Source organism: Brachypodium distachyon, chromosome 1, assembly GCF_000005505.3.
Source record: "Brachypodium distachyon strain Bd21 chromosome 1, Brachypodium_distachyon_v3.0, whole genome shotgun sequence".
Classification (NCBI taxonomy): Eukaryota; Viridiplantae; Streptophyta; class Magnoliopsida; order Poales; family Poaceae; genus Brachypodium; species Brachypodium distachyon.
Window position 1 is genome coordinate 52,781,680 of NC_016131.3, and position 20,535 is coordinate 52,802,214.

At 43.0% G+C, this 20,535-nt stretch overlaps 3 protein-coding genes across 10 annotated transcripts; all 3 read right to left on the bottom strand.

The window, feature by feature from the left end:
* Positions 1 to 368: 368 nt before the first annotated feature.
* Positions 369 to 9,178, bottom strand: LOC100841493. 8 transcript variants are annotated; one of them, XM_024457009.1, is made up of 14 exons: positions 7,756 to 7,787; positions 7,435 to 7,657; positions 7,272 to 7,337; positions 7,114 to 7,179; positions 6,526 to 6,627; positions 5,692 to 5,778; positions 4,964 to 5,590; positions 4,310 to 4,771; positions 3,812 to 3,873; positions 3,621 to 3,720; positions 2,833 to 2,912; positions 2,450 to 2,740; positions 2,167 to 2,324; positions 369 to 1,082 (listed from the first exon to the last, which is right to left on the bottom strand). In XM_024457009.1, the coding sequence occupies exons 1-13, from the start codon at positions 7,770 to 7,772 to the stop codon at positions 2,288 to 2,290; spliced, it is 2,220 nt and encodes a 739-aa protein (XP_024312777.1). In that variant the 5' UTR covers positions 7,773 to 7,787; the 3' UTR covers positions 369 to 1,082; positions 2,167 to 2,287. The 8 variants fall into 8 exon arrangements, with proteins under 8 accessions (XP_024312777.1, XP_024312776.1, XP_024312775.1 ...); XM_024457008.1 differs by lacking the exon at positions 369 to 1,082 and adding an exon at positions 1,167 to 1,687; XM_024457007.1 differs by lacking the exons at positions 369 to 1,082; positions 7,756 to 7,787 and adding an exon at positions 9,051 to 9,178 and having other exon boundaries at positions 2,434 to 2,740.
* LOC100833304 lies at positions 9,031 to 12,127 on the bottom strand. The gene is made up of 2 exons (XM_003557347.4): positions 10,928 to 12,127; positions 9,031 to 9,652 (listed from the first exon to the last, which is right to left on the bottom strand). Exons 1-2 carry the CDS (start codon positions 11,991 to 11,993, stop codon positions 9,612 to 9,614), a joined length of 1,107 nt encoding a protein of 368 aa, XP_003557395.1. The 5' UTR covers positions 11,994 to 12,127; the 3' UTR covers positions 9,031 to 9,611.
* Positions 12,128 to 14,342: 2,215 nt separating this feature from the next.
* On the bottom strand, positions 14,343 to 15,672 carry LOC100841799 (remorin 4.1). Its single transcript, XM_003561258.4, has 2 exons — positions 14,912 to 15,672; positions 14,343 to 14,812 (listed from the first exon to the last, which is right to left on the bottom strand). The coding sequence occupies exons 1-2, from the start codon at positions 15,503 to 15,505 to the stop codon at positions 14,612 to 14,614; spliced, it is 795 nt and encodes a 264-aa protein (XP_003561306.1). The 5' UTR covers positions 15,506 to 15,672; the 3' UTR covers positions 14,343 to 14,611.
* Between the last annotated feature and the right edge of the window lie 4,863 nt (positions 15,673 to 20,535).

Sequence of the window (20,535 nt, forward strand, 5' to 3'; positions counted from 1 at the left end):
GAAACATTTATTTTTTCCAGAGTAAATTTACTTATGTGTTTACAAATATAATCTTATTGCATATGAACATATAGTTGTCGGTAACAATATTATAGACCGGACTTAGAATTGTTATTTGCTAGTTTGGGCCGTGATAGGTTAAGTTGAATCCCTTGGCAAGGGTTTCGATCTTATCTTTGGCAAAGCTAGGTGATACTTGTATCTTGCGATTTCATTTTTCTTCTTCAAATCCTTGCAGGGGTGTCAGTCTTTGGACCTCGCACAGTCGCTTGTGACGAATGGAAAGAAGAGCATGCATGTTCAGGACGTGCCACTGAGCTCTTGTACAGTATCCTGAGATAAATATTAGCCTCCCACTTATATTGATCTAACAGACACTATTGCATGGTATTCTGATATAACCACAAAGGAGTACCACGTACAAAAGCTGAGGTGTACCCTAAACATAAGGGTATAATAGTAATGTGAAGATCTTATAATTCTTAACCCTGATGTCTTCTAGTTCATGATCAATGATCACTGCACTGTCCTAAACACACTACAATTTCATTTAACTTCAGCTAAATGAAATTTGACTATAGCTAAGCAATAGGCTGAAATCAGTTCATACATGCCAAACTGAAGAGCTTACTCTGCATTAAGCAGAACAGCTCTGACAAAAAGGGCACATAACAATATAAAACAATACTCCATCCGACCCAAAATAAGTGTCTCAGTCTTGAACTAAACCTAGTTCAAGCCTAGTTCAAACCCACGTCACTTATTTTGGATCACGGAGTTAGTACCAACTAGCCAGCGCTAAAAGGTTCCTGGCATAAGTTACTGGCAAGAAGTAGAGCTAACGAAGTAGTACAGTCTACTCCGATAGAGTCATGACAGTCCAGTGCTGCAGGATGAACATCTGAGTGGTTGCTTGCTATCACCTTTTACAGATGGAGAATCCCCTATGAGTTTATTAGGACAAGGTTCAGCAGAGATGTCAATCTTTGGACCTCGCACAGTCGCTTGTGACGAATGGACGGATGGAGTATAAAGATGCCACTGCTCATCATACAGTATATGTACTAGGTTTATGAGGAAACCTGAGAGGAATTGTATGTTGTAAAAGCTAGACCATTCAAGTAAATTGGATAGATAGCGATTGAAAGAGAATCAAATAAAGGTAGTGCTTCATAGATAAAAAAAACTATGTTTGATGATGCTTTCCATTCCAAGTGTACAAGAACGATATAATGTCAACCTAGATGACAAATAACTGACGTATGGTACCAGATCACAACCGTTCAAGAATCAAAATACAGTTAATCATGAAGAAGTTTTTGTATAAGCACGCAATAAAGGCATTTTTCTTTCTTTTTTTCTCAAACCCACCCTTAAAGGGTGGATCATTTTCATTAGAAGAAGGCACCGAGATGGCATAAGTCTACAACCCAACAGCAAAACAAGAAAAACAAACAGAGACAAGTAAACCAAAGGGGCGAAAACAGAAAGAGCACTGTACACCTAGACTACCACCCCGAGATTAGAAGTTTGGAGGCCTTGAGTCCTGCGGCAGCCTCGGCCCAATATCGAATGAAAGTGGTAAGCAGAATTTTGGTAATGATGTACCAAGATCTGCATCTTTGACTTCCACAAATTGCTGGACCGAGAAATGCTGTATCTACAGCAGCACCTATCGATCTTTAGGCTGCAGGCCAAGGCATGAACCGGGTTATTGCTGAACCTTGTCCCAAAAAACATAAAGGCATTAACTTGTAAGGGAAGTACAGTAATCTCCCCTGACTCTTGTTAGAATGGTAAAATGAACCTACTGTACATACTTGCAATGGTACTTTGAGGACCACAATCTTTAGGCAATTATTTCCTGAAATCATCTGCTATTTAATTATTTGTAGCAACAAAGTGCACTGTACCCTAGAAACCACTTTGATTAAAGTGGTCTCCTACAAATGATGATGATAATTTAAGAGATAATTCCAGACACTTAAGAACTCCAGAAGCCATTAATTTGAAAATGCTAGAGTACATTACATATTAGAAGTTTACTATGTATGCTCTTCAGCAGGTACGATGAATAGATGAAGACATAAGGTCATAATTCATAATCAGTAATGTTATCAACTACGGAGTACATATAGAGAATAACATTTTATTTAGTGTATATACCTGTTGCGGGGTAAAGAGGCAATGGTATACCCTTTGAATTCCCAGTATCATTTTTGTTGATTGCATCCTGCACTGATTCTTGATTTGGTGGTAGCATCTCACTAGGCACAACTTTATTATTTCAGCACTGCTCACAGAGCTCCTGAAATCTGGCTAACCTGCAAAAAGCACTTATCTTTATGTTCCTTTGGAATAGAAGGCATTTGAATGGAAAAAACCAAAAGTGGAAGCAGAAAAATATTTCACTGAACTAAGCAGGAAAAATACCATCATGGTAACGGACCTTCTAAGGAGAGGCTTTGGGTCGTAAGGGAATAAATCCTTTTTATGAAGATCTTCCAGTGTTCTCTTTAACGAAAGAACACATACTTTAGCACTTTGGAAAAGCTGTTGTTTGCTCTTACTCTCCTTATCACAAGAGGAACCTAACTTAGTGCCTTCAGTTGAGCTATCCCTGATACTATTTATATCTTTCAAAGATCTTCGCCTTTTACAATTGAGTTTTTGTATTTTTGCCTCGTAAACTGAATCATCAACAAAAGCATCCCAACACTGGGATACCAGTCGTAAGCACCTGAGAAAGAGAGATAGACATACATTGGGGAGATACATGATGTGTCTTGTGTCATCTGAATACATCGGAAAAAAATGAAGCTACTAACTGACCTCAATAGATACTGAGCACAATATACACCTACATCTTTAGATATGAGATAATCAACAAGTAACAAGTGATCATAGTGCAGCTGCAGAATAAATATAACAATAAACAATTAACAGTATCCTGAAAAATTCAATTTGTATATATCATAGAGTAAAACAGCCACAGGAGAATAAATTTGGATGATCTATAGAAAAGAAATAGCTCATTGGTCAGTAAAGGCAGGACTCATAAAGATCTCGTTTGATATGTCCCATTAAAAATTCCCAAATGCTCTGTATGCTTTAAGGGTCTAATGAAAGAACTTTCTTTGCTTGAACTTTTGTGTAAACTGCAACACATCCCTACAATCTATGGAACATATATATTTTAACAATGTCTATAGTCTCACACTCAGTTGGAAAACCATTAGTACTTAAGTTGGTTAAGAGATAGTAACAGGAGATAATTTACCTCTAGCTATGGTAGCTTCTGTAAACTATGTGCCCCTATCAACATGATCATTATCAGGGCGCTAACTGATCGACTACCTATTTATTGTAGGAAGTGCAGTAACCAGAGATCGACAGGCACAGCTCAAAACTCAGTAAAGGAGGACATCTCTTATCCTGCACTGCTTAAGACTACCGGAAGCTTGTTGTTACATCTTTACCAACATAACAGCATGAAACGATGAATGCCACTTGCACAATCAAATGAACAAAAACTGAATGTCAAGATGCTGCTTTGTAGAGATCATTGATCATCAAGAAAAACTAGTAGAATGAGATGTATGGCATGTTGACTGACTCACCACTGAAAGCAATACATGGAAAATATGAACTGGGTCAAAGATGATGGAGAACAGTTTGGCACCAATCAGTTCAGAAGTCCATTTAGTTTCCATACTCTCTCTGAAAGTTGGACAAGAGATCATAAGTATAAAGATAAATACGCTGTGGATAACTTTCTGTTATGAACTATTATATGATACATCTTGCTTACATTTCCAAAGAAATGACTGGAGCATCCAAAAGCTTTAAGAGAATGATGAACAGCATATCGTCCTGCGATATGAAGGAACATATTCTCAATACTGTTAAAATTACTCCAACAAGGGGAATACATGTCAAAGGAACAAAGCATTAAGATAAAAGCATTCAGCATGCATTACAATTCACAATGAACAAACAGGGCAAGAGAGCATGAATTGATTGTACGTGAAGAGAAAAACATTAGCAGCGTTCGGTATGATGAGCATGATATCTCACTGATGCTCAATACTAGAAATGTGCAATAATTTACCCTACCATACACAAACAGACTACCCACTTAAGGTGAGAACAACAACTGCAACAGAAATATATGAGTGATGAAGATGAAACCCAAATTATCTAGCATCTACAGGATGCACAAAATTGACCAACTCAAAAGGGGACTCATTTTGCCACCGAACTATAAACAATGCTAGTTAGTTGTCAGGTATTTAGAGCAGAAACATACCTCCTCCATATATAGCTGCAGAAAACATAGAACAATATCTGCTGATGAATTCGAGTCGAAAATCTTGTCTAAGCAATATCTATGAAACCAGTCTGAAATTTCTGATAATCCAAAACAGTTGCAATGGTCAGTGCAGCCTTGCACATTGTGACAAAATTCATCTCTCTTACATGAACATTGCGGTCGACTATCATTTCCACTGCAAGCCAAGAATATACAACAACTAAGGAACAAATACAAAGCCTGCCTTTGTAAGTGCCGAGTCGATTTATCCTGAAGCACGCCCAAACCTACAACACTCAACAAAAATGGGGATCCTTCTAAACAGTTCTCCAGTTTAGTAATATGTTGGGACATAGGTTCATGAAGGAGATCCTGAAAGTGGTGTCGAAGTAATTTCAGCCAACAAACAATGTGTGAGCAATTCTGCTGCATGTGAGGCTTAAGCCTTATCATTAGCATCTGCATTGAAAAAACAGTGATTCATGAGTGTGTGGTTACAAACTGTTTCGATTTCATATGAAAACTCAATGGGCACACTAGTCAGCAAAGAACTGTGTTTTCACAATATTTGTTCATCACTACTGTTAAAGAAGCAATGGAAAAGTTTCATGCAGACACTAAAAAAAAGGGCATTGAATGTACGAATATTACCAGAATTTTGTGCTTTGAATATTGAGAGAGACTTTTTGGGATATCCTTTTGCTCTTGTAAGAAAGACGCTAATCTAGGTATGACATCTACAAGCTTCACAAGCATATCTCGGTGGTCCGTGTCTTCCATGTCCCTTTGCTCAACTATAGAGCACAAGAGTTGGAGGAGACTACCTGACACAATTCCGAACTGTTCAGAATCTTTACTCAAATTATGTCTGTCAACCTTGACAAGGCTTACAAGTTCTTCTGCATTGGGCTGGTAACAAGGATCCCCATGTAACTTGTGAATATGATGAATGGACCGGCAAATAAAGTCATCTTTCAATTCAGAGTCGTTGAGTTTCAGGATCTTCAGAATAGCGTGTAGTACTCGAAAGAGGTTAGCCATTATCTGTAAACTGGTATTGAGACATCGTAGCTTAAGAACTGCCATGAAGCTTGTGATACTGGTGCTTGCAGTCGTTATGTCATGCCTTATGCTTTCCACATCAGAGGAATAACAAATGGAGCCTTTTCCGGAACAACTGGTGACATCAATTGTACAAGGTACATAATTATCAGCACATGTTGATACTGCATGTGTAGCTGCCCAGACCAGCTCGACAAACGGAACCCAAACAGCTTCCTACAAATAGAGCACCAGAGACATAATGATAAAAAATATCTCTCAATAGAGAAGTGCATGCAACAAAAAAAAACTAGGAGAAAAGAGTATGAACACCATACAAACTTCATTAGGGAATTAGAGATCGCAATCAAGATACTCCCAGCAGAGTGTTTAACGTAATCACTACAGAAACGTTGTAAGCCAACCTGAAAAGGATGGAGGTAACATAGAAGTTTAGTAGTTTAGCAGTCATGTCATACTATTGTAATGACCTGCAATAATACAAAGAAACGTAAATAACAATACACTAGCTAATACTACCTTCGATCCAAAATAAGTGTCATCGTTTTGAACTAGGCTTGAACTAGGCTTAGTTCAAAACCGAGACACTTATTTTGGATCGGAGGGAGTACTAAAAGTGGGAAGTGCATAAGAATGATGAAAATCACCAAAGAAAAGGGCAACACCAATCTGAGTATAGACAGCAGCAGACACAGTTCTGCACATGCTAGATAACGAAGGCCTCAAAGTTCCAAAACTTCAGGTTAATTATTAGTGTGATGCTGTTGTCCATCATTATCCATTTTCATCTAGGTAGGACTATTTTGGACACATAACACTAACCTATGGACAAAAGATAAGATTGGATGCAAAGACCCAAAGATGATCGGGAAGCTTCACCCTTACTCTTCTCCTCATGCCAGAAGTATACCTCAAAAAATGTCAAAGCAAGAGATTGCAAAAAAAAAATGGTAGACAAATTCTATTGTCAGAAAAACATACACAACGAGTGTAATTCGTTTCTGCTGCATCATAGAAAAACTTGCATTAAACTACTGCCAAAAACCCTAGACAGCCAAATTATGGTCCATGTGTGTTGACAGCAGGTTGATCTAGGTGTGTAGCAGCAGGGAAAAGAACATTATACAAGGAGAACAGCATATGGTGCCTACCAATATGGAGACAATATTGGCCAGGCAGCTAAAGCCATCATCAAAAAGCTGGTCAGGTGGTAAACAGCAACTGTGAGCTTCTTCAGAACACGAAACAGCCTCCTACAGGAAAGGGCATGAAACAAATGAATGCGTATTATCTCATGATAACCTTGTACTAAACTTAGTCAACCATTGACGTTAGTTTCAAATCAACAAAATTTAAGAAGATAAGAGACAAGGGCAGGTGATATCACTAAGCTTAGAATAAGATATTGCACAGAGTATCTCAATACATCTACATGATATCTGTGGGTTTCAGGAAAAAATGTGCAACCCACTTTGCCTTTCCAAATGACTGACCCAAAATTACAGTATTGGTTGTATGATTGGCACTCTCTAGCTGCTCCACGAGAACAGTTTACAATACCAAGTACATTTATGTCGTACTAAATACTAATTACAGGTTCGGTTCGATCAATGTGAATCCTAACCTAGTGACCCCTAAAACCAATCACCAGAGCAGCTGGGCAATCCGGCAATCCAACTAGAACTACAGAAATTAACGGTCAAAAGGGGGGCATAAGCAAATGGAATCGGAAGAAATACCTGATCCGATTCGCACCCTTGCTCCTCCTCCTCCTCCTCGTCCCATCTTCGAATAGCCCTATTTACCTAGCACAAAAATCCCCAAAAGCTCATGGGAAGAACAGGAAAGGACAATATAGCGCAGCAGTAAATCATCGGAATCGAAGCTAGGGGAATACCCGGGAAAGCGCGAGGAGGACGCCCCGCTCGTCCTCCCGTGACAGCTGCGGCCGCCGCGCCGGTTCCTGCGTTTGGGAGAACGGCCGCAAGCGGAGTGAGAGGCTAGCTAGGAGGAGACCGAGGTGTTAGCAGAGACCAGGCGCCGGGCCAGGTGATGCTTACGAGGTGGGAGAGGAGGTTGACGGCGACGAGGTCGCAGAGGCGCGCGAGGTGCTGTCGCTCCGGCCACCGCCGCCGCTGCTCCATTTCCTCACGGCTCGAATCCATGCTTCGAAGTTCGAACTGAGCAGAGGAGCGTTTGACGAGATATGTTAACACCGTCTTCGCCAGAAGAAAGCGTAGTTCTGAGCTACCGCTTTGACGAGAAGAACGCAGCTCGTGTAACCTGTAACTCCGGAGTGGAAGGGTTGTTTCAGAAATTCAGAAGCTCAGATCGTTCAGAGGGTGCAAATGTGCAATGTCTCTCTAAAAAAAAGGTAAAACCTTGTAAAGCAATACATTTGATCAGCTGAAATGGAACAATGCATTCAGTTCTTGTATAAAAAGGGAATAGTTCAAGGCCAAGAAAGCAAAAGTATCAGCTCAAAGAAACAAAGGAAATCGGAGTGCTAGATTGATCTCGAGAGTAGCCGAAGTTTGTCTCAAGCCATGAGTTTAAGTTATAGTTTCAGAAGACCTGATCATGTAAGATGTGAACACATTTGTTTCCAGTAAAGAGGAAGAGGCATCTGGATCCTTTTTTTTTTCAGCTCGGCTTGACATTTCATCAGTTCACATGTTTTCAGTTTATGCGCACTTGATAAAATCATGAGCATCACTTTCTATCTTCTATTTTCAGGTTGTGTACTATGAAATGTATCCGGGAGACTTTGTATGACGATATGTGTTGATCAATAAAATGCCTTATTCCCTCAAAAAAAAAATCTGGCCTCCTGCTCTAGTTGTATGCATGCGAATAATCAAACTATTACATGCACACACGTTTGTTCAGAAAACAATAATTAATCTGAAACATATTTGAATTGGAGAGATAGAAGAAACAAATATTCGAGATATCTTCAGTTCTAAATAAAACACTAGCTCTAATAAAGCCTAAGTGGAAACCAAAAACATAGTAAATACTAGGACAGGAACATGGATATTATGTCATTTCCAATTTCTTCAAAGGGTGTTTCTGTCATTTCATAAATCTTGTAACTCTACCTATATGTCTGTACAAGGTATTCTTCATTTTGGTAACTACAACAACAACCTTGTGTAGTAAATCTCATGGGTACCTCAAAATTTTCCAATTTCCAGGGATGTGCTCAACTACTGCTTGGATAAAAACGGCTCATGTCATTATTCCAACAAACTCGACATGATAACCACACTACTCCAATATCTTAACAGAATCATACAATAGATAACTATTGTACCTCTGTGTAAGCACCAGTAAGAAAAAGAATATAATTATAAAAGGAAAACTCACTTGATACTTGAGCACAGACTCTCAGGATCGCAGAAAAAGAGATGTTAAATTAATTAACCGTCTCGGTCACTGCATTCAATTACAGTCCTATTAATGATGCTACAAATATGTAAACTCTCCTGTCCATATATTCAGCTGTTATAGAACTAGATAATCATGCCATAAATTTGTCAAATCCTTCCAATAGTGGGAGATATAGATATGTATGCAATACCCAAAACGTGAACTTTAAAAGAGTCTGCTCTGGTAAGCTTAAGCCAGAGGAACAACAACCAAATGGAACATCCTTTTTCACAGGAAAACTAACCTTTGTTCAATGGAAAGATGCAATGCTTGCTCTTCAAGGTGCATTAGGTATATAGGATGTATACATATGAGTTAGGTATCAATTTTGATATCATCATAATTACAAAAGTGAAACAACAACGGAATGAGGAACCTTCTCCAATTGCCTTTATTCCAAGTTCCAACACTGATCCTAATAGAAGTTTGCAATCAAGGGATTGCTTTTCTTTTTCCTGCACCAAGGGAGCTGAGCCTCAACAGCAATCTTTCTAATATTCCAATGCCTGCAAATACTCAAATCAATACCAAAATGTCTTTGGGGCCTTCATTCTTATTACTACAGGCAATTGCTTCACTGTACTGAGGAAACATGCTGACCTCTAATCTTGCCAGGTTCATCCTACCCCAACTATACAACTGAAGATAAACACCTATTTAAAAACGATCTCTGCTAGCCAGCAGCAGCAGGTTCATGTCAACAGATGGATCTTTGCATCCTCACTGGTCATGAGCTTGTGGCAATTGGCGAATAGCACGATCACAGCAGCAGCAGGTTCATGTCAACAGATGGATCTTTGCATCCTTACTGGTCATGAGCTTGTGGCAACTGGCAAATAGCACGATCTGAAAAGATAGAACGGACAAAAGTTATGAACATGCCACAGCTCAACATGCTCACCTATGAGGAACAATCATGACATACGCAAGATTGGGTTTGGAAGGTCTTCTTCACATTGGACTACAAATACAAGCTCCTAGTTATACGTATCTAGCTAATAAATACTCTCTTGATCTTCCTTATTATCATCTATCTAGCAAATTTCCAGAATAGTCCTTGACAAGTTGAACTTGAACCAAACCAAAAGTAGGTAAGAGCAACTTGGAAATACCAGCATCAGGGGAGGACCCAGGACAAAAATTACCCGGATTCCGCATATACATCAAATAGGCATGGATATTAAGAGATACACTCTTTCCTTTTCACAAAAGTTGGTGTATTTGGTTTCGTTAAGGCAAGACTTTGACTGAGAATTATTTTCTTAATACATAAAATTTATATAAATAGATTTGTCTTCAAAAGTTCTTGCTGATGATTGTGGTTTCCTATCATATAAACTACATATTAATAAAGTTATTGTTGATCAAAGTCTTGTCTTAACGAAATCAAATATGCCAACCTTTGTGAAAATAAGGGAGTAGTATAATAGTATAGCACTTAACAATTAAAATTATTAGGCTGAGATGAAGCAATGGAAATCCTTGCCAAAGTACGTGAAGGAGTTTCACTTAAAATATAATTTGACAATAAAAATTGAGCAATAAAGCATCAGACAAATGAAGACGTGTGTGAACTATCTATTGTATGACTAAAACAGAAGGACATGAAGTCACCATATTTGTCCGCATATATATAACCGTGTCCTTAGGAAGGGAAACCAATGAAAAGCTTAATTAATATAGATAGGATAAAATTATACTTCTTTGAAACTGCGACAAAAATCTATAATAAGTCTAACCACACAAACACATGGATCACTTGGCTAGATCCCAAAAAATGACACGGCAGTACGTGAACTGAAGATTGATCGATCAATGAAACAACCGACTGCCTGCCTGCCTGCAGAAAACCTGAGTTTTACCACTCGCGAACTGGACGTTTGTTGGCTGAGGGTGTCCATCCAACAAATTTAGGGGTGTCCAGCATCCATGGGGTTTATGTACTTAGGCATAACGAAGTTTTCTACCCGGTGTCCAGTGCACCAGGCTGGCCCTACGTGGGTCAGCCCCTGCCAGTATCCACATTTTTATCTTGCTAACAAAAACAGTATTTACGGTGTCTGACTGAACATTCAAGGTAACAACTAAAGACAACAACTGATCTGACCAAGATGCTTCTACCTGGATTGTAGAAGCTCACGTAGGGAATGGCAGTGCAGAGACTTCCCCTGGTGGAAACCTTCCTTACTCGGCCTGACTTGAGCTCAAGTGTGAATAAACCAACAATTGTCCTCAGAAAAATGATACCAATCCCCTCAGCGAAGCCAACCACATCGGGTGTGATCATGAGAGCACGAGGGGGTATCAGAGTCTGCATCTCGAAAACTCTATGCTCCACCCATGCTGCAGCTCCATCGTCAACGACTTCCATCGACCAAAGGAAGACTCTGGATTCTTCCATGCATGCAAACCCCAGAGTGCCATCCTCCACTGTCATGAGGACAATGCTACTGCCGTGCACATTCGGCAGGTCGATCACCGACAATTCCCTGCTGAGCAAGTCGTACTGCAGAATCCTCTTGCTCTGCTCGCAGAGGAAGCAGAGTGCACTCCCCACAAGGACACCGGGCTGCATCTGGACAGCGGCATCTGGGTGTTCAAATGGGGTGGTGTCGCTCCATGCCCTAATCTCCGACGAGTAGACGCAGGCGGTGGTGAGCCTAAACCCCTCCATTTTGTCGGTGCCCAGGAACGCCACAAGGAAAGGGTCATCACCATGGCAGTCGAGGTGGTCGCAGCCGTCGACGGCGCAGAGCACCGCGGCGTTCCACGCTTGAGGCAACTCGGGGAGAGGGATCTTCCGCTGGCAGTCGGTGACGGGGTCCCAGACGACGAAGGACGGCGTGGGGTGACTCTCCGAGTCGTAGAAGAGGGCGCGGCCGTGGCGGGCGTCGAGGGCGTACCAGCATCGGCGGTCGGGGCGGGGCGGGCGGAAGGCCGTGGTGGGCACGAACCGGGACACGCAGGGCTCCTCGTCGTAGAGGCGGTGGAGGAACCCCAGCATGGGCGGGGTTTGGCGGTGGAATTTGCGGTAGCTCGCGAGGAAGGCGGCGCCCGTGAGGAGGTGGCGCCAGGGTTTGCTGACGAGGCACGCGCGGATCAGGCTTCCCGGCTCGTCGGGCGGGAAGCGGAGGAGGATCTCCTCAACGAGATCGTCCGGCAGCCCCGGCACCAAGGGCGTCATCATGGCGATCCCCCGGTCTCGTGCTCCTGCTCTGCGGAGGCGAATTTTTTTTCTTAGCCGATTTGGTTCGTTGGGGAAGAACAGCCGCAGACTCGAGCCTTCGAGAGAGTGAGAGAAGGAAGGCTTTCTTCGGCTCCACAGTCTCTGTCTCATGAGCCCACCTGTCAGACAGTTCCGATCAAAAAATGGCTGACCCCGAAGGTTACCTGCTCTGTTCTCGAGCTCTCCACCCAAAACCTTCGCGTCCACCGCCGCACCATGCGGTCGGCGCTGTCATTTAGTGTCAACATTAGTGAATACCGAAAAAGTTGGTAAGCATTTTCTCCGTTTCTAAAATTTAGGTTCCCAATCAAAAACCACCTGTCCCCTAGCTTCGTGTGGTTGATCTGACACCAAGAGGCGGGAGAACCGCGAATCAAATGTTTAGATTGAAATCCAAGGCTGCGTTTAGGTTAGAACATTGAAATCCAAGGCTGCGTCTAGGTTAGATTTGTATGTTCATGATGACAACACAAATGGTGGCTAACGTTAACGATGCATGGATCCTTTAGAGCCTACGATGTGGTCCCTTGAATTGGCGTTTTTGGTTCGGCATGTTATATCTCTAGATGTTTTGGTTCCACTTTGAGGCAACAAAGATGATGGCTCCATAAAAATTGTTTTTATCAATAGTTCTCTACTTTTGTTCTCCTGTGTTCCTTGTCGTCTTCTTGATAATACGGCGACGAAGCAGTGGTTCAACGCATGCCTTACGAATCGGTCACAATGCGGTCAACAATCTTTGATTCTCACGTTTGGTGCGGGTGGCTCATGCACCTATTTCAAAACCTTTAATGTTAGTATAATTTATGCAAGTATGATCTTCTGCGACATCTTTGCTGGATTCATGGAGAAACTTCAACACGTAAAAGATAGACCTTGCAGTAACTTTACAAGACTTTTATGTATTTTCCAATTTCATTAGAAATCTTGGTTGTTAATTTTTGCTTCGGTTGTTTGATCTCACATACTCTGTTTCATTCATCAATAACATCCGATCGTTTGTGAACAAAATTGTTCTCCCGGCTCACAGACTCACAAACGTCGGAACAATCTACAAAGACACACGGAGGTGCCACACAAAAGAAACAATCATGCAAAACTTTGCCCCGATACTATGACCTCCTTAAGGCCCCATTCGGTTGTGCTCCGCCCGGTGGGGATCAAGAGGAATTGTTGGGACTTCAATTCAATTTTCCTTCAGTCCCCCTCAATCTATTGCAATACTTGCAGGGATTTTAACAACCGAATAACGGAATGAGGCCTAAGCCGGGAAGGGTTGGATCCAGCAGGGAGAAACTAGGTTGGGCTAACCTTCAGACCGCGCCGAGGAAACAATCCAATTTTCCTAAAAAAAAGAAAAGGAAAGGAAACAAATCGAAATGACGATTGTTCTAAAGAAAAACCGGCTCGTTGCATCTCCTAAAGTTCACACGTTGGCACTTTGGCAGTGACATGCTCACTCCCGTCTGCAATAGACACTTTCTTTACCAAATTCCCGTTTGCTCAATTTCATCCTAGATCAAATTCTCGGTCTCATCTTTAAATCTTGGGCAAAAATTCATCCTAGGCTCCTAGCCAACCCAATCATTTTTCTCGTTCATAAGAATTTTCCCATGAAGAACTCGACGCTTTGGAAAACTGACCGTAACTCGGTTCATCCTCTCTTCCCTATCTCTCCACTCTCTCTTTCCATCAGCTGCTTCTTTTTTGGGCTTGAATATGAATATGACGCACATCCAGGACGGTGGGTACGCAATGGGATCCAACTCATCTCATGAGTGCCGCACAAATGGTTACATTAATCTTTGTTGTCAAAATCGGAACAACACATCACATAATTTGGCTAGTACATTATTATCACACCCAATCACTATCACGCCGGTCACTGTCACACCTTGAATTCGCCCTTAAATGATACTCGCGTTCCATGAGCTTCAGGCTAACTTACCAAAGGCATGGAAAATTGGCTTTGCCATTTGGAAAGGGCAAAAACCTTGATGACCTGCAGCTCAGGGCAGATCTCTGACCAAGTGGAAATGCCCCCTTTTTCGATGAGTATCTTCAGTAAGTTGAGTATCACAGTCCCAGTGAGTCACACACAACACAAGCTCGCGTCCTATCTGAATGAACAGGGAAAACTTTCCAAGGAACTTTTACAGAGAAATTATTTGAACGGTTCAAATCTGGCTGGATTCAGGGCGGGAATGGGTTATGAATGAGATTAGGCTCCATGAGACAATCAATCATACTTATTCAGAAGAAAGAAAGGTCATGAAAAATGAAAGGAATTTTCGCAAGGAAGGTCGTCAGTTGCTACTAGTAAGGTATTATAGGTACATTGCTAATGACTACGGAGTAAGTCTCAAAATGTTCTTACAATACCAATATACGATTACAAGATGGTACAAGCCAGCAAAAGAAAAAGAAAAAGTATCCTTATAAACGCTGTACAATTACGATCCATGGATTCAGTAAACACACATCTTGGGCATGCATATATAGATAAAATCGAGGGGGGGAAAGGGAAAGGAAAATTGATGGTTCTTGATGGAGAAGAAGACTGGGATGCATGGGCATGGCTAGGAGAAGGAGAAGAAGGATCGCTTGGTGGGCACCCTGCCGACGGCCTTCATGAAGTTGGCGAGCTCCATGACCTTGGCCGTCTTGGTCCCGCGCGCCGCTTCCGCCGACGCCCGCCTCTCCTCCGCCTTCCGCCGCGCCCGGGCCACTTCGTTCTGCGCTTTCTCCATCGCCTTGGCCCGCTCCTCCTCCAGCTTCCTCTGCACCCCATCAGTTAATTGATCGATTAACTCGATCACGGCGCCCAATTCCAACAGAAATACACGAGCAGAGAAGGAATCAATGGAATTAGCTAGTACCTCGATCTTGTTGAGGTGGGCGGTGGCCTTTTGGATCTGCTGGGTCTCCCAGCCGTTGATGACGACCTCCTCCCGCTTGAACTTGTTGTTGACCTTGGCCACCTCCTCCGCCTGCCACGCCGCCACCTTCGCCTCCGCCTCCTCCTTCTTCACCTGCCGCACCTCCACCACCTCCGTCGACGTCGCTGCCGCAGGCGCAGGCGCAGGCGGCGGGCAGCTGGTGGTGTCTTCCTCCTCCGTCGTCACGATGGCCAGCGGGTTCCTCTCCGCCGACGGCGGCTCGTGCTCGCCGATGCGCGCGAGCTGCAGGTCGCTGCTGTTGCTGGCGCCCCCGGCGGAGGCGGAGTAGTAGGTGTCCCCCGCGTCCACCATGGCGGTGAACTCGCGGCTCATGGTGGCCATGAACTGCTCGTCCGAGTAGGAGGAGAGCGAGCGCTGGCTGGCCGCGTCCCAGGAAGGCTGGCGCAGCGGCGGCGGCGGGGCCGGGGACGGGTGGATGTCGCGGAAAGTCGTGCCGTCGGCGTCCACGTCGACCTCGTCCTCCGCCGGGGCCGACGGCGTCGCCAGCCGCTGCTGCTGCACGCTCTCCGCCATGGTTGAGGCCGATCGGATCGGATCAAAGCGGGGGAGTTGTCGAGCTGAGAACCGCGTCGATGGAATTGGATAGGATCGAGTGGAGTGGAGCGGCCGACCCAGTCCTGTTCTTGGGGATGGAGTTGGTGCGAGTGGAGCCGCAGGGGGAAGGAATGGGAGGACGAAAAGGGGAGAGAGGCGGCTGGTGCACGGCAGAGAGGGGTGTGTGCGATGACCGATGACTCATCCGCTGACGTGTGGCGGCGACACGTACTCAAAGTCCAGTGTGTGTTGTGACGCGTCCAAAGATCATTGTTTGCCTTGACGTGGGCCTTTTCTTCCCGATCGTCGCTAGTCCACTTTTTTCCGTATCCGCAAAAATTATCCGATCATCTTAAAACAAAATTCACCCGACCCGAGTTACTTGTGATGAAACCCACGCTGGTTCAGCTCTCCGACTTGATGTCGGTGCTCGCATTTTTCTGAATTTATTTTAAGATCTAACCGGCGTTGTGTTTTAAGTGGAAGTGATGTATCCGTCAATCTCAAGATGATGTGCTGGACCAGTCTCTCGGAAGTGCTCCTAGGGATAGGGTGAGTGAGCGTGCGTACTTGTGAGCGTCTGCGTCTGTACTGTGTTTTCTCAAAAGAAAAAATTACCTGACCAGCCACCTTCCTTATCTTCGGACCGGGTTTTAAACTTAATTTTCTTATCTCCCATGACATATTGTGTTTTGTTTGACACAAACTGGTCCTTTATGGAGGAACCACAATACATTGTCTGGAAGATTTGGAAAACCAGAAATGCATTCCTTTCCATTTGATACTGCAGCTGTTATCTTGACTTGTGCAATCATCTTGACTTGTGGGCGATTCTACGAAAGAAATCAACGAAAACTGGAGGAGAGAGCGCAGAAGTTCAAATGGATGATCTCAGAGACATATGATCCACGTCATGGCTGGACGCCACATTCAGGAGCATCGCTGCATGATGTTGTTGGATGTAATTGACGTGGATTTCAGTTTGGAGACTTGTTTTGCTTTTCTGTAATCCTTGTTTTCCATATTGGAACTTCGATAACCCGTCGTTGTATTTTCTATTTCAAACTAGATCTTGTAAAACTATTGATGATCTCTTTAACAGAAACGGATGGGTTTTTTTTAACTTGAATTTGGTTATCTCTGACGCATAGAAGACCAGAATCCTATTGCATGTAATTGAAACTTCAAAAGTACAAGCCAAGGACAAAAACAAAAAAGAACAAACAAGTAAACAAGAACCATAGAAAGCTAAGCAATGTAGACTGTGGAGGAAGAACGTCTGTTTTAGTTTTCTGTTACTCCCTCCGGCCGGAATTACTTGTCGAAATATTGCATGTATCTAGACGCTTTTTACACATAGATACATTCGTATTTGAGCATGAGACAAGTAATACCGGTCGGAGGGAGTATTTTGTTTCTGTGGCCGTTGGATCCGAAAAGAACGTGCTTGAATATTTTTTTTGAGGAAATACATGCTTGATTTTCCCATATACCATGCCATCCCATCGCATCGGTAGCTCATTCTCATCGTGACAATGACACAGTCAGAATTTTTGAAACCCCCAACAATACCATATAGTTTTGTTAAAAATAATCACATCAACACACGTGCTACGTAACTATGGTGCCCGAAATATTTCAATTGAAACAGTTCCACACTCGAAAAATGTGAATACTGTTGGATTTAAATCTAAAGTGAACTACGTCCGATTTGTATATAATCATGGTATGATTTTTGTTTCTTGTTTACTGAAGTTTTTTTTTTTCAAATAACCTTAGTTGATTTAGATTTTCATGATTTCTTGAGATCTTATCGATCGATATCTTTCGAACTTATCACATATGTTCTCCCTAGTTTAAATGACATTCAAATGTTCACCGCAAAAAAATGACATTTAAATATATGTTTTAGTGGTCGACTTGTCAAACAAGATTAAAACATTTTTGAAACAATGATGCTTGGTCACATATAGTAATATGAACACATCACCATATGATATGGTATTTAAAAGTTAATAAAATCAAATACTAATACTAATAAATTCCGTTTTCTGACTTTACTACTCCCTCCGACCCATACTACATGTCGCAGATTTAGCAGTGACAAGTAATTCTGGCCGGAGGGAGTAACAAAATTAAGGACTGTGTGGTGATGGGGAGAGTGACCACCGACTAGGCGTGGTTTTTTCCCTCCTACGCACAACACGGGTTGGGCCTAGAGAGTGGAGAGAACCAGAGACTAGGCCGAACCGAGGGTAAAACATGCATGAACTAACCCAAATAAATTCAGTTTTTAAAAATTTCGGTTTCAATTTAACCGGATTTAATATCTGTTGTTTCGTTTCGGTAAATGGATTCTCAGATGAAACCAGCCCTTCCAGAGGAACCATACTTTGCTCAGAGCATCTCTAGCAGATCTCGTAAAAGGCCCCTATCTGATTTTTAAAAACCGTCAGTATGCGGGTTCAGTGAGGAAAAAAGGACCCGACCAGGTTCCGCGAAAAGAATAAATTTTTCAGGTCCTGATCTCGCGAGCCAAAAATCCCCATATAGGGGGGAGGGAGATCGGATTCGCGTGCATACCGCATCGCTCACGGGCGCTTGAGATGAAAATTTCAGCTCGCACACGCTGCTTCCCCTCCGCCATTCCCGCTGATCTAGTGCCCACGCCACGCTGCCAGATCTCGCCATGGAGTCTCAAGCAGCGTCCAAAACCGATTGCACCGATTTGCGTTACCCATCCCAATTGCAATAAATTTGCGTTGGTTTCTCACGCGGCTCCCGCCGACGCCTTCTTCGCAACACACAATTTTGTGGTTGTTTGTATTGTTGTAGGATCGGATTGCAATGGAGAAGTACAAGCAAATGCCGGCTTCAAATTGTAGGCCTTTCGTACTCCATCATTGTTGGAAGGTTCTAGAGCATAGCGAGAAATGAATATTGGGGGATGAAGAAACCCCCAAAGAAAGGGGCATTTTATTGAATTGGATGATGATGATGAGGACGAGGATAGTGATGCACCGACGGGTGGAAGGAACATGCGAAAGTTGGATGGAAGGGAAAAGGAGACTGAAAAATTGAAGAAACAAGGCGAGACCTCAAGTTTGACGGCCAAATTCGATGAATTGATGAAATTGAAAGAGGTTGCCGTGGCTAATAAATTGGATGTCGAACTTGCATTGGCTGCTGACAAGAAGCATGCAGACAAATTACAAAAGTGACTATCGGTGAAAGAAGTGGAGGAACGCAGGACTGCAATAGAAGAAGAGATGATGAAGTTAAGCTTGCAAGCTTGCACTTGAGGAGAGCAAAATGGCAAAGGAATTGGAGGCGCAGGAGATTTTTTTTTAATGATGATCGATCCTAGCGAGCTTGATGAACTCGCACGCGAGTGGTGGCAGATGAGAAGGGAGGAGATCATGGATCATCAACGCCAAGCTAGAGCCGCAGTTGCTGCCGCCGCTGCTGCCAATGCTCCACTGGAAGCTGCTGATCGTGAAGGAGAAGACAATATTGCTTAATTGCTTTATCGATCCATATTTGTGCCAACTCTGATGCACTATGTCTCATTGATGATGCACAACTATTTTGTGAGCTGCGAACTGTTGAACTATCAAACTGATGAACTGTCGAAATGTTAATTTTATTTTTACCGATCCAGATTTACATATTTGCAAACCCCGTGCAGAACAGATCCCACAAACAGCCCTGAACTGGTATTTTGGTCCAGTTTGCGGGCTCTGTTCTGTCCGGGTCAATTTCATACCGAAAAATAAGGATTTGTACACCGCATATGTGTTTTTGCGGATCTGATTACGGGGATCTGCCAGAGATGCTCTCGGATAAAATAGTACACGTTTTTGCTCAGTATTGCTTCCAGATGGGCCGGTTGGATGGGCCGGGCCTGAAGTTCCTGAACCCAAACAAGTGCAAAGCTCGATAAAACTCCCCTAATAGGTCCGTGACCCATTTGGGTGAGCCCACCGAAGTAGAATCCCGGCCTATTTGTAGCCACTTCACACTTCTATATTTTTATTTTCTGAATCTCGTCATTTCATTTTCACACGGGTGAAAAAGATGCAGAGGATCGGAAATGAAAACTCTGCCCTTTTAAAAATAAAGCCGCAATTAAAAAGCTGAGTTTAGTGCCCATGTGCTCTTTCTCGAATTACCATTTCCACTGCCACTCTGCCAGTGCACGGAATCTGCCGGAGAACAATTTCTGGCTGCACATGAGGTGGTTAGGAACTTAGGAAACCAACTTTCCTCCAATCATTATATTAAGAATGTGTTGTTTGATTAATCAGCTGTCTTTGTCACGGTAAAACGAAATGGCAAGTCAATTATGCACATGAGTCAAGTGCAGGTCCTGAGCTGTCCTTGATACTGTGCAAATACATGCTGCCATGCATAAGATAATTCTTGTTCGCATTGTTAATTAAGCCCCCACTTGGTCTGTTCAAGCATTCCCATCAGCTACACCCATCGAGATTGCGCAGTCAAGACTAGATTAAGATACTCTATAAAAACTAATACTCCCTCCGTTCCAAAATAACAGACGTGGTCACTTATTTTAGACGGAGGGAGTACAATGCAATGGAAGGAACGATTCCAACAACTGTTTCAGAGGAGTCCAAATTTTATCTTGTGTGCATTTTGTTATATACTAATAAGTTTTTTCCTGCAGAGTAATACGAATACCAAAGGATAAACAACATCTACCACGCCGAAAATGAAGAATACAAAAACTACTCTAATCACCATCGAACGGTGATTAGTTGGGGAATGGTGGAGAAGCCCAAGGCTACACGTAACGGTTTTGCTGTCGGAATTACAAAAAGGACCCGCCAACAACCGTGGCCGAGGTGTCGGTGTCGGTGGCGTCCCCTGCCGCGCCCAAACGAGATCCACAAGCGCACCTAACATGCATGCACACGGAAAGAGAAGAGAGAAACAATCTCTCCCCTGCCCGTGGGCCCGCTCAGCTTGTGTCGGTCAGAAATTTTAGC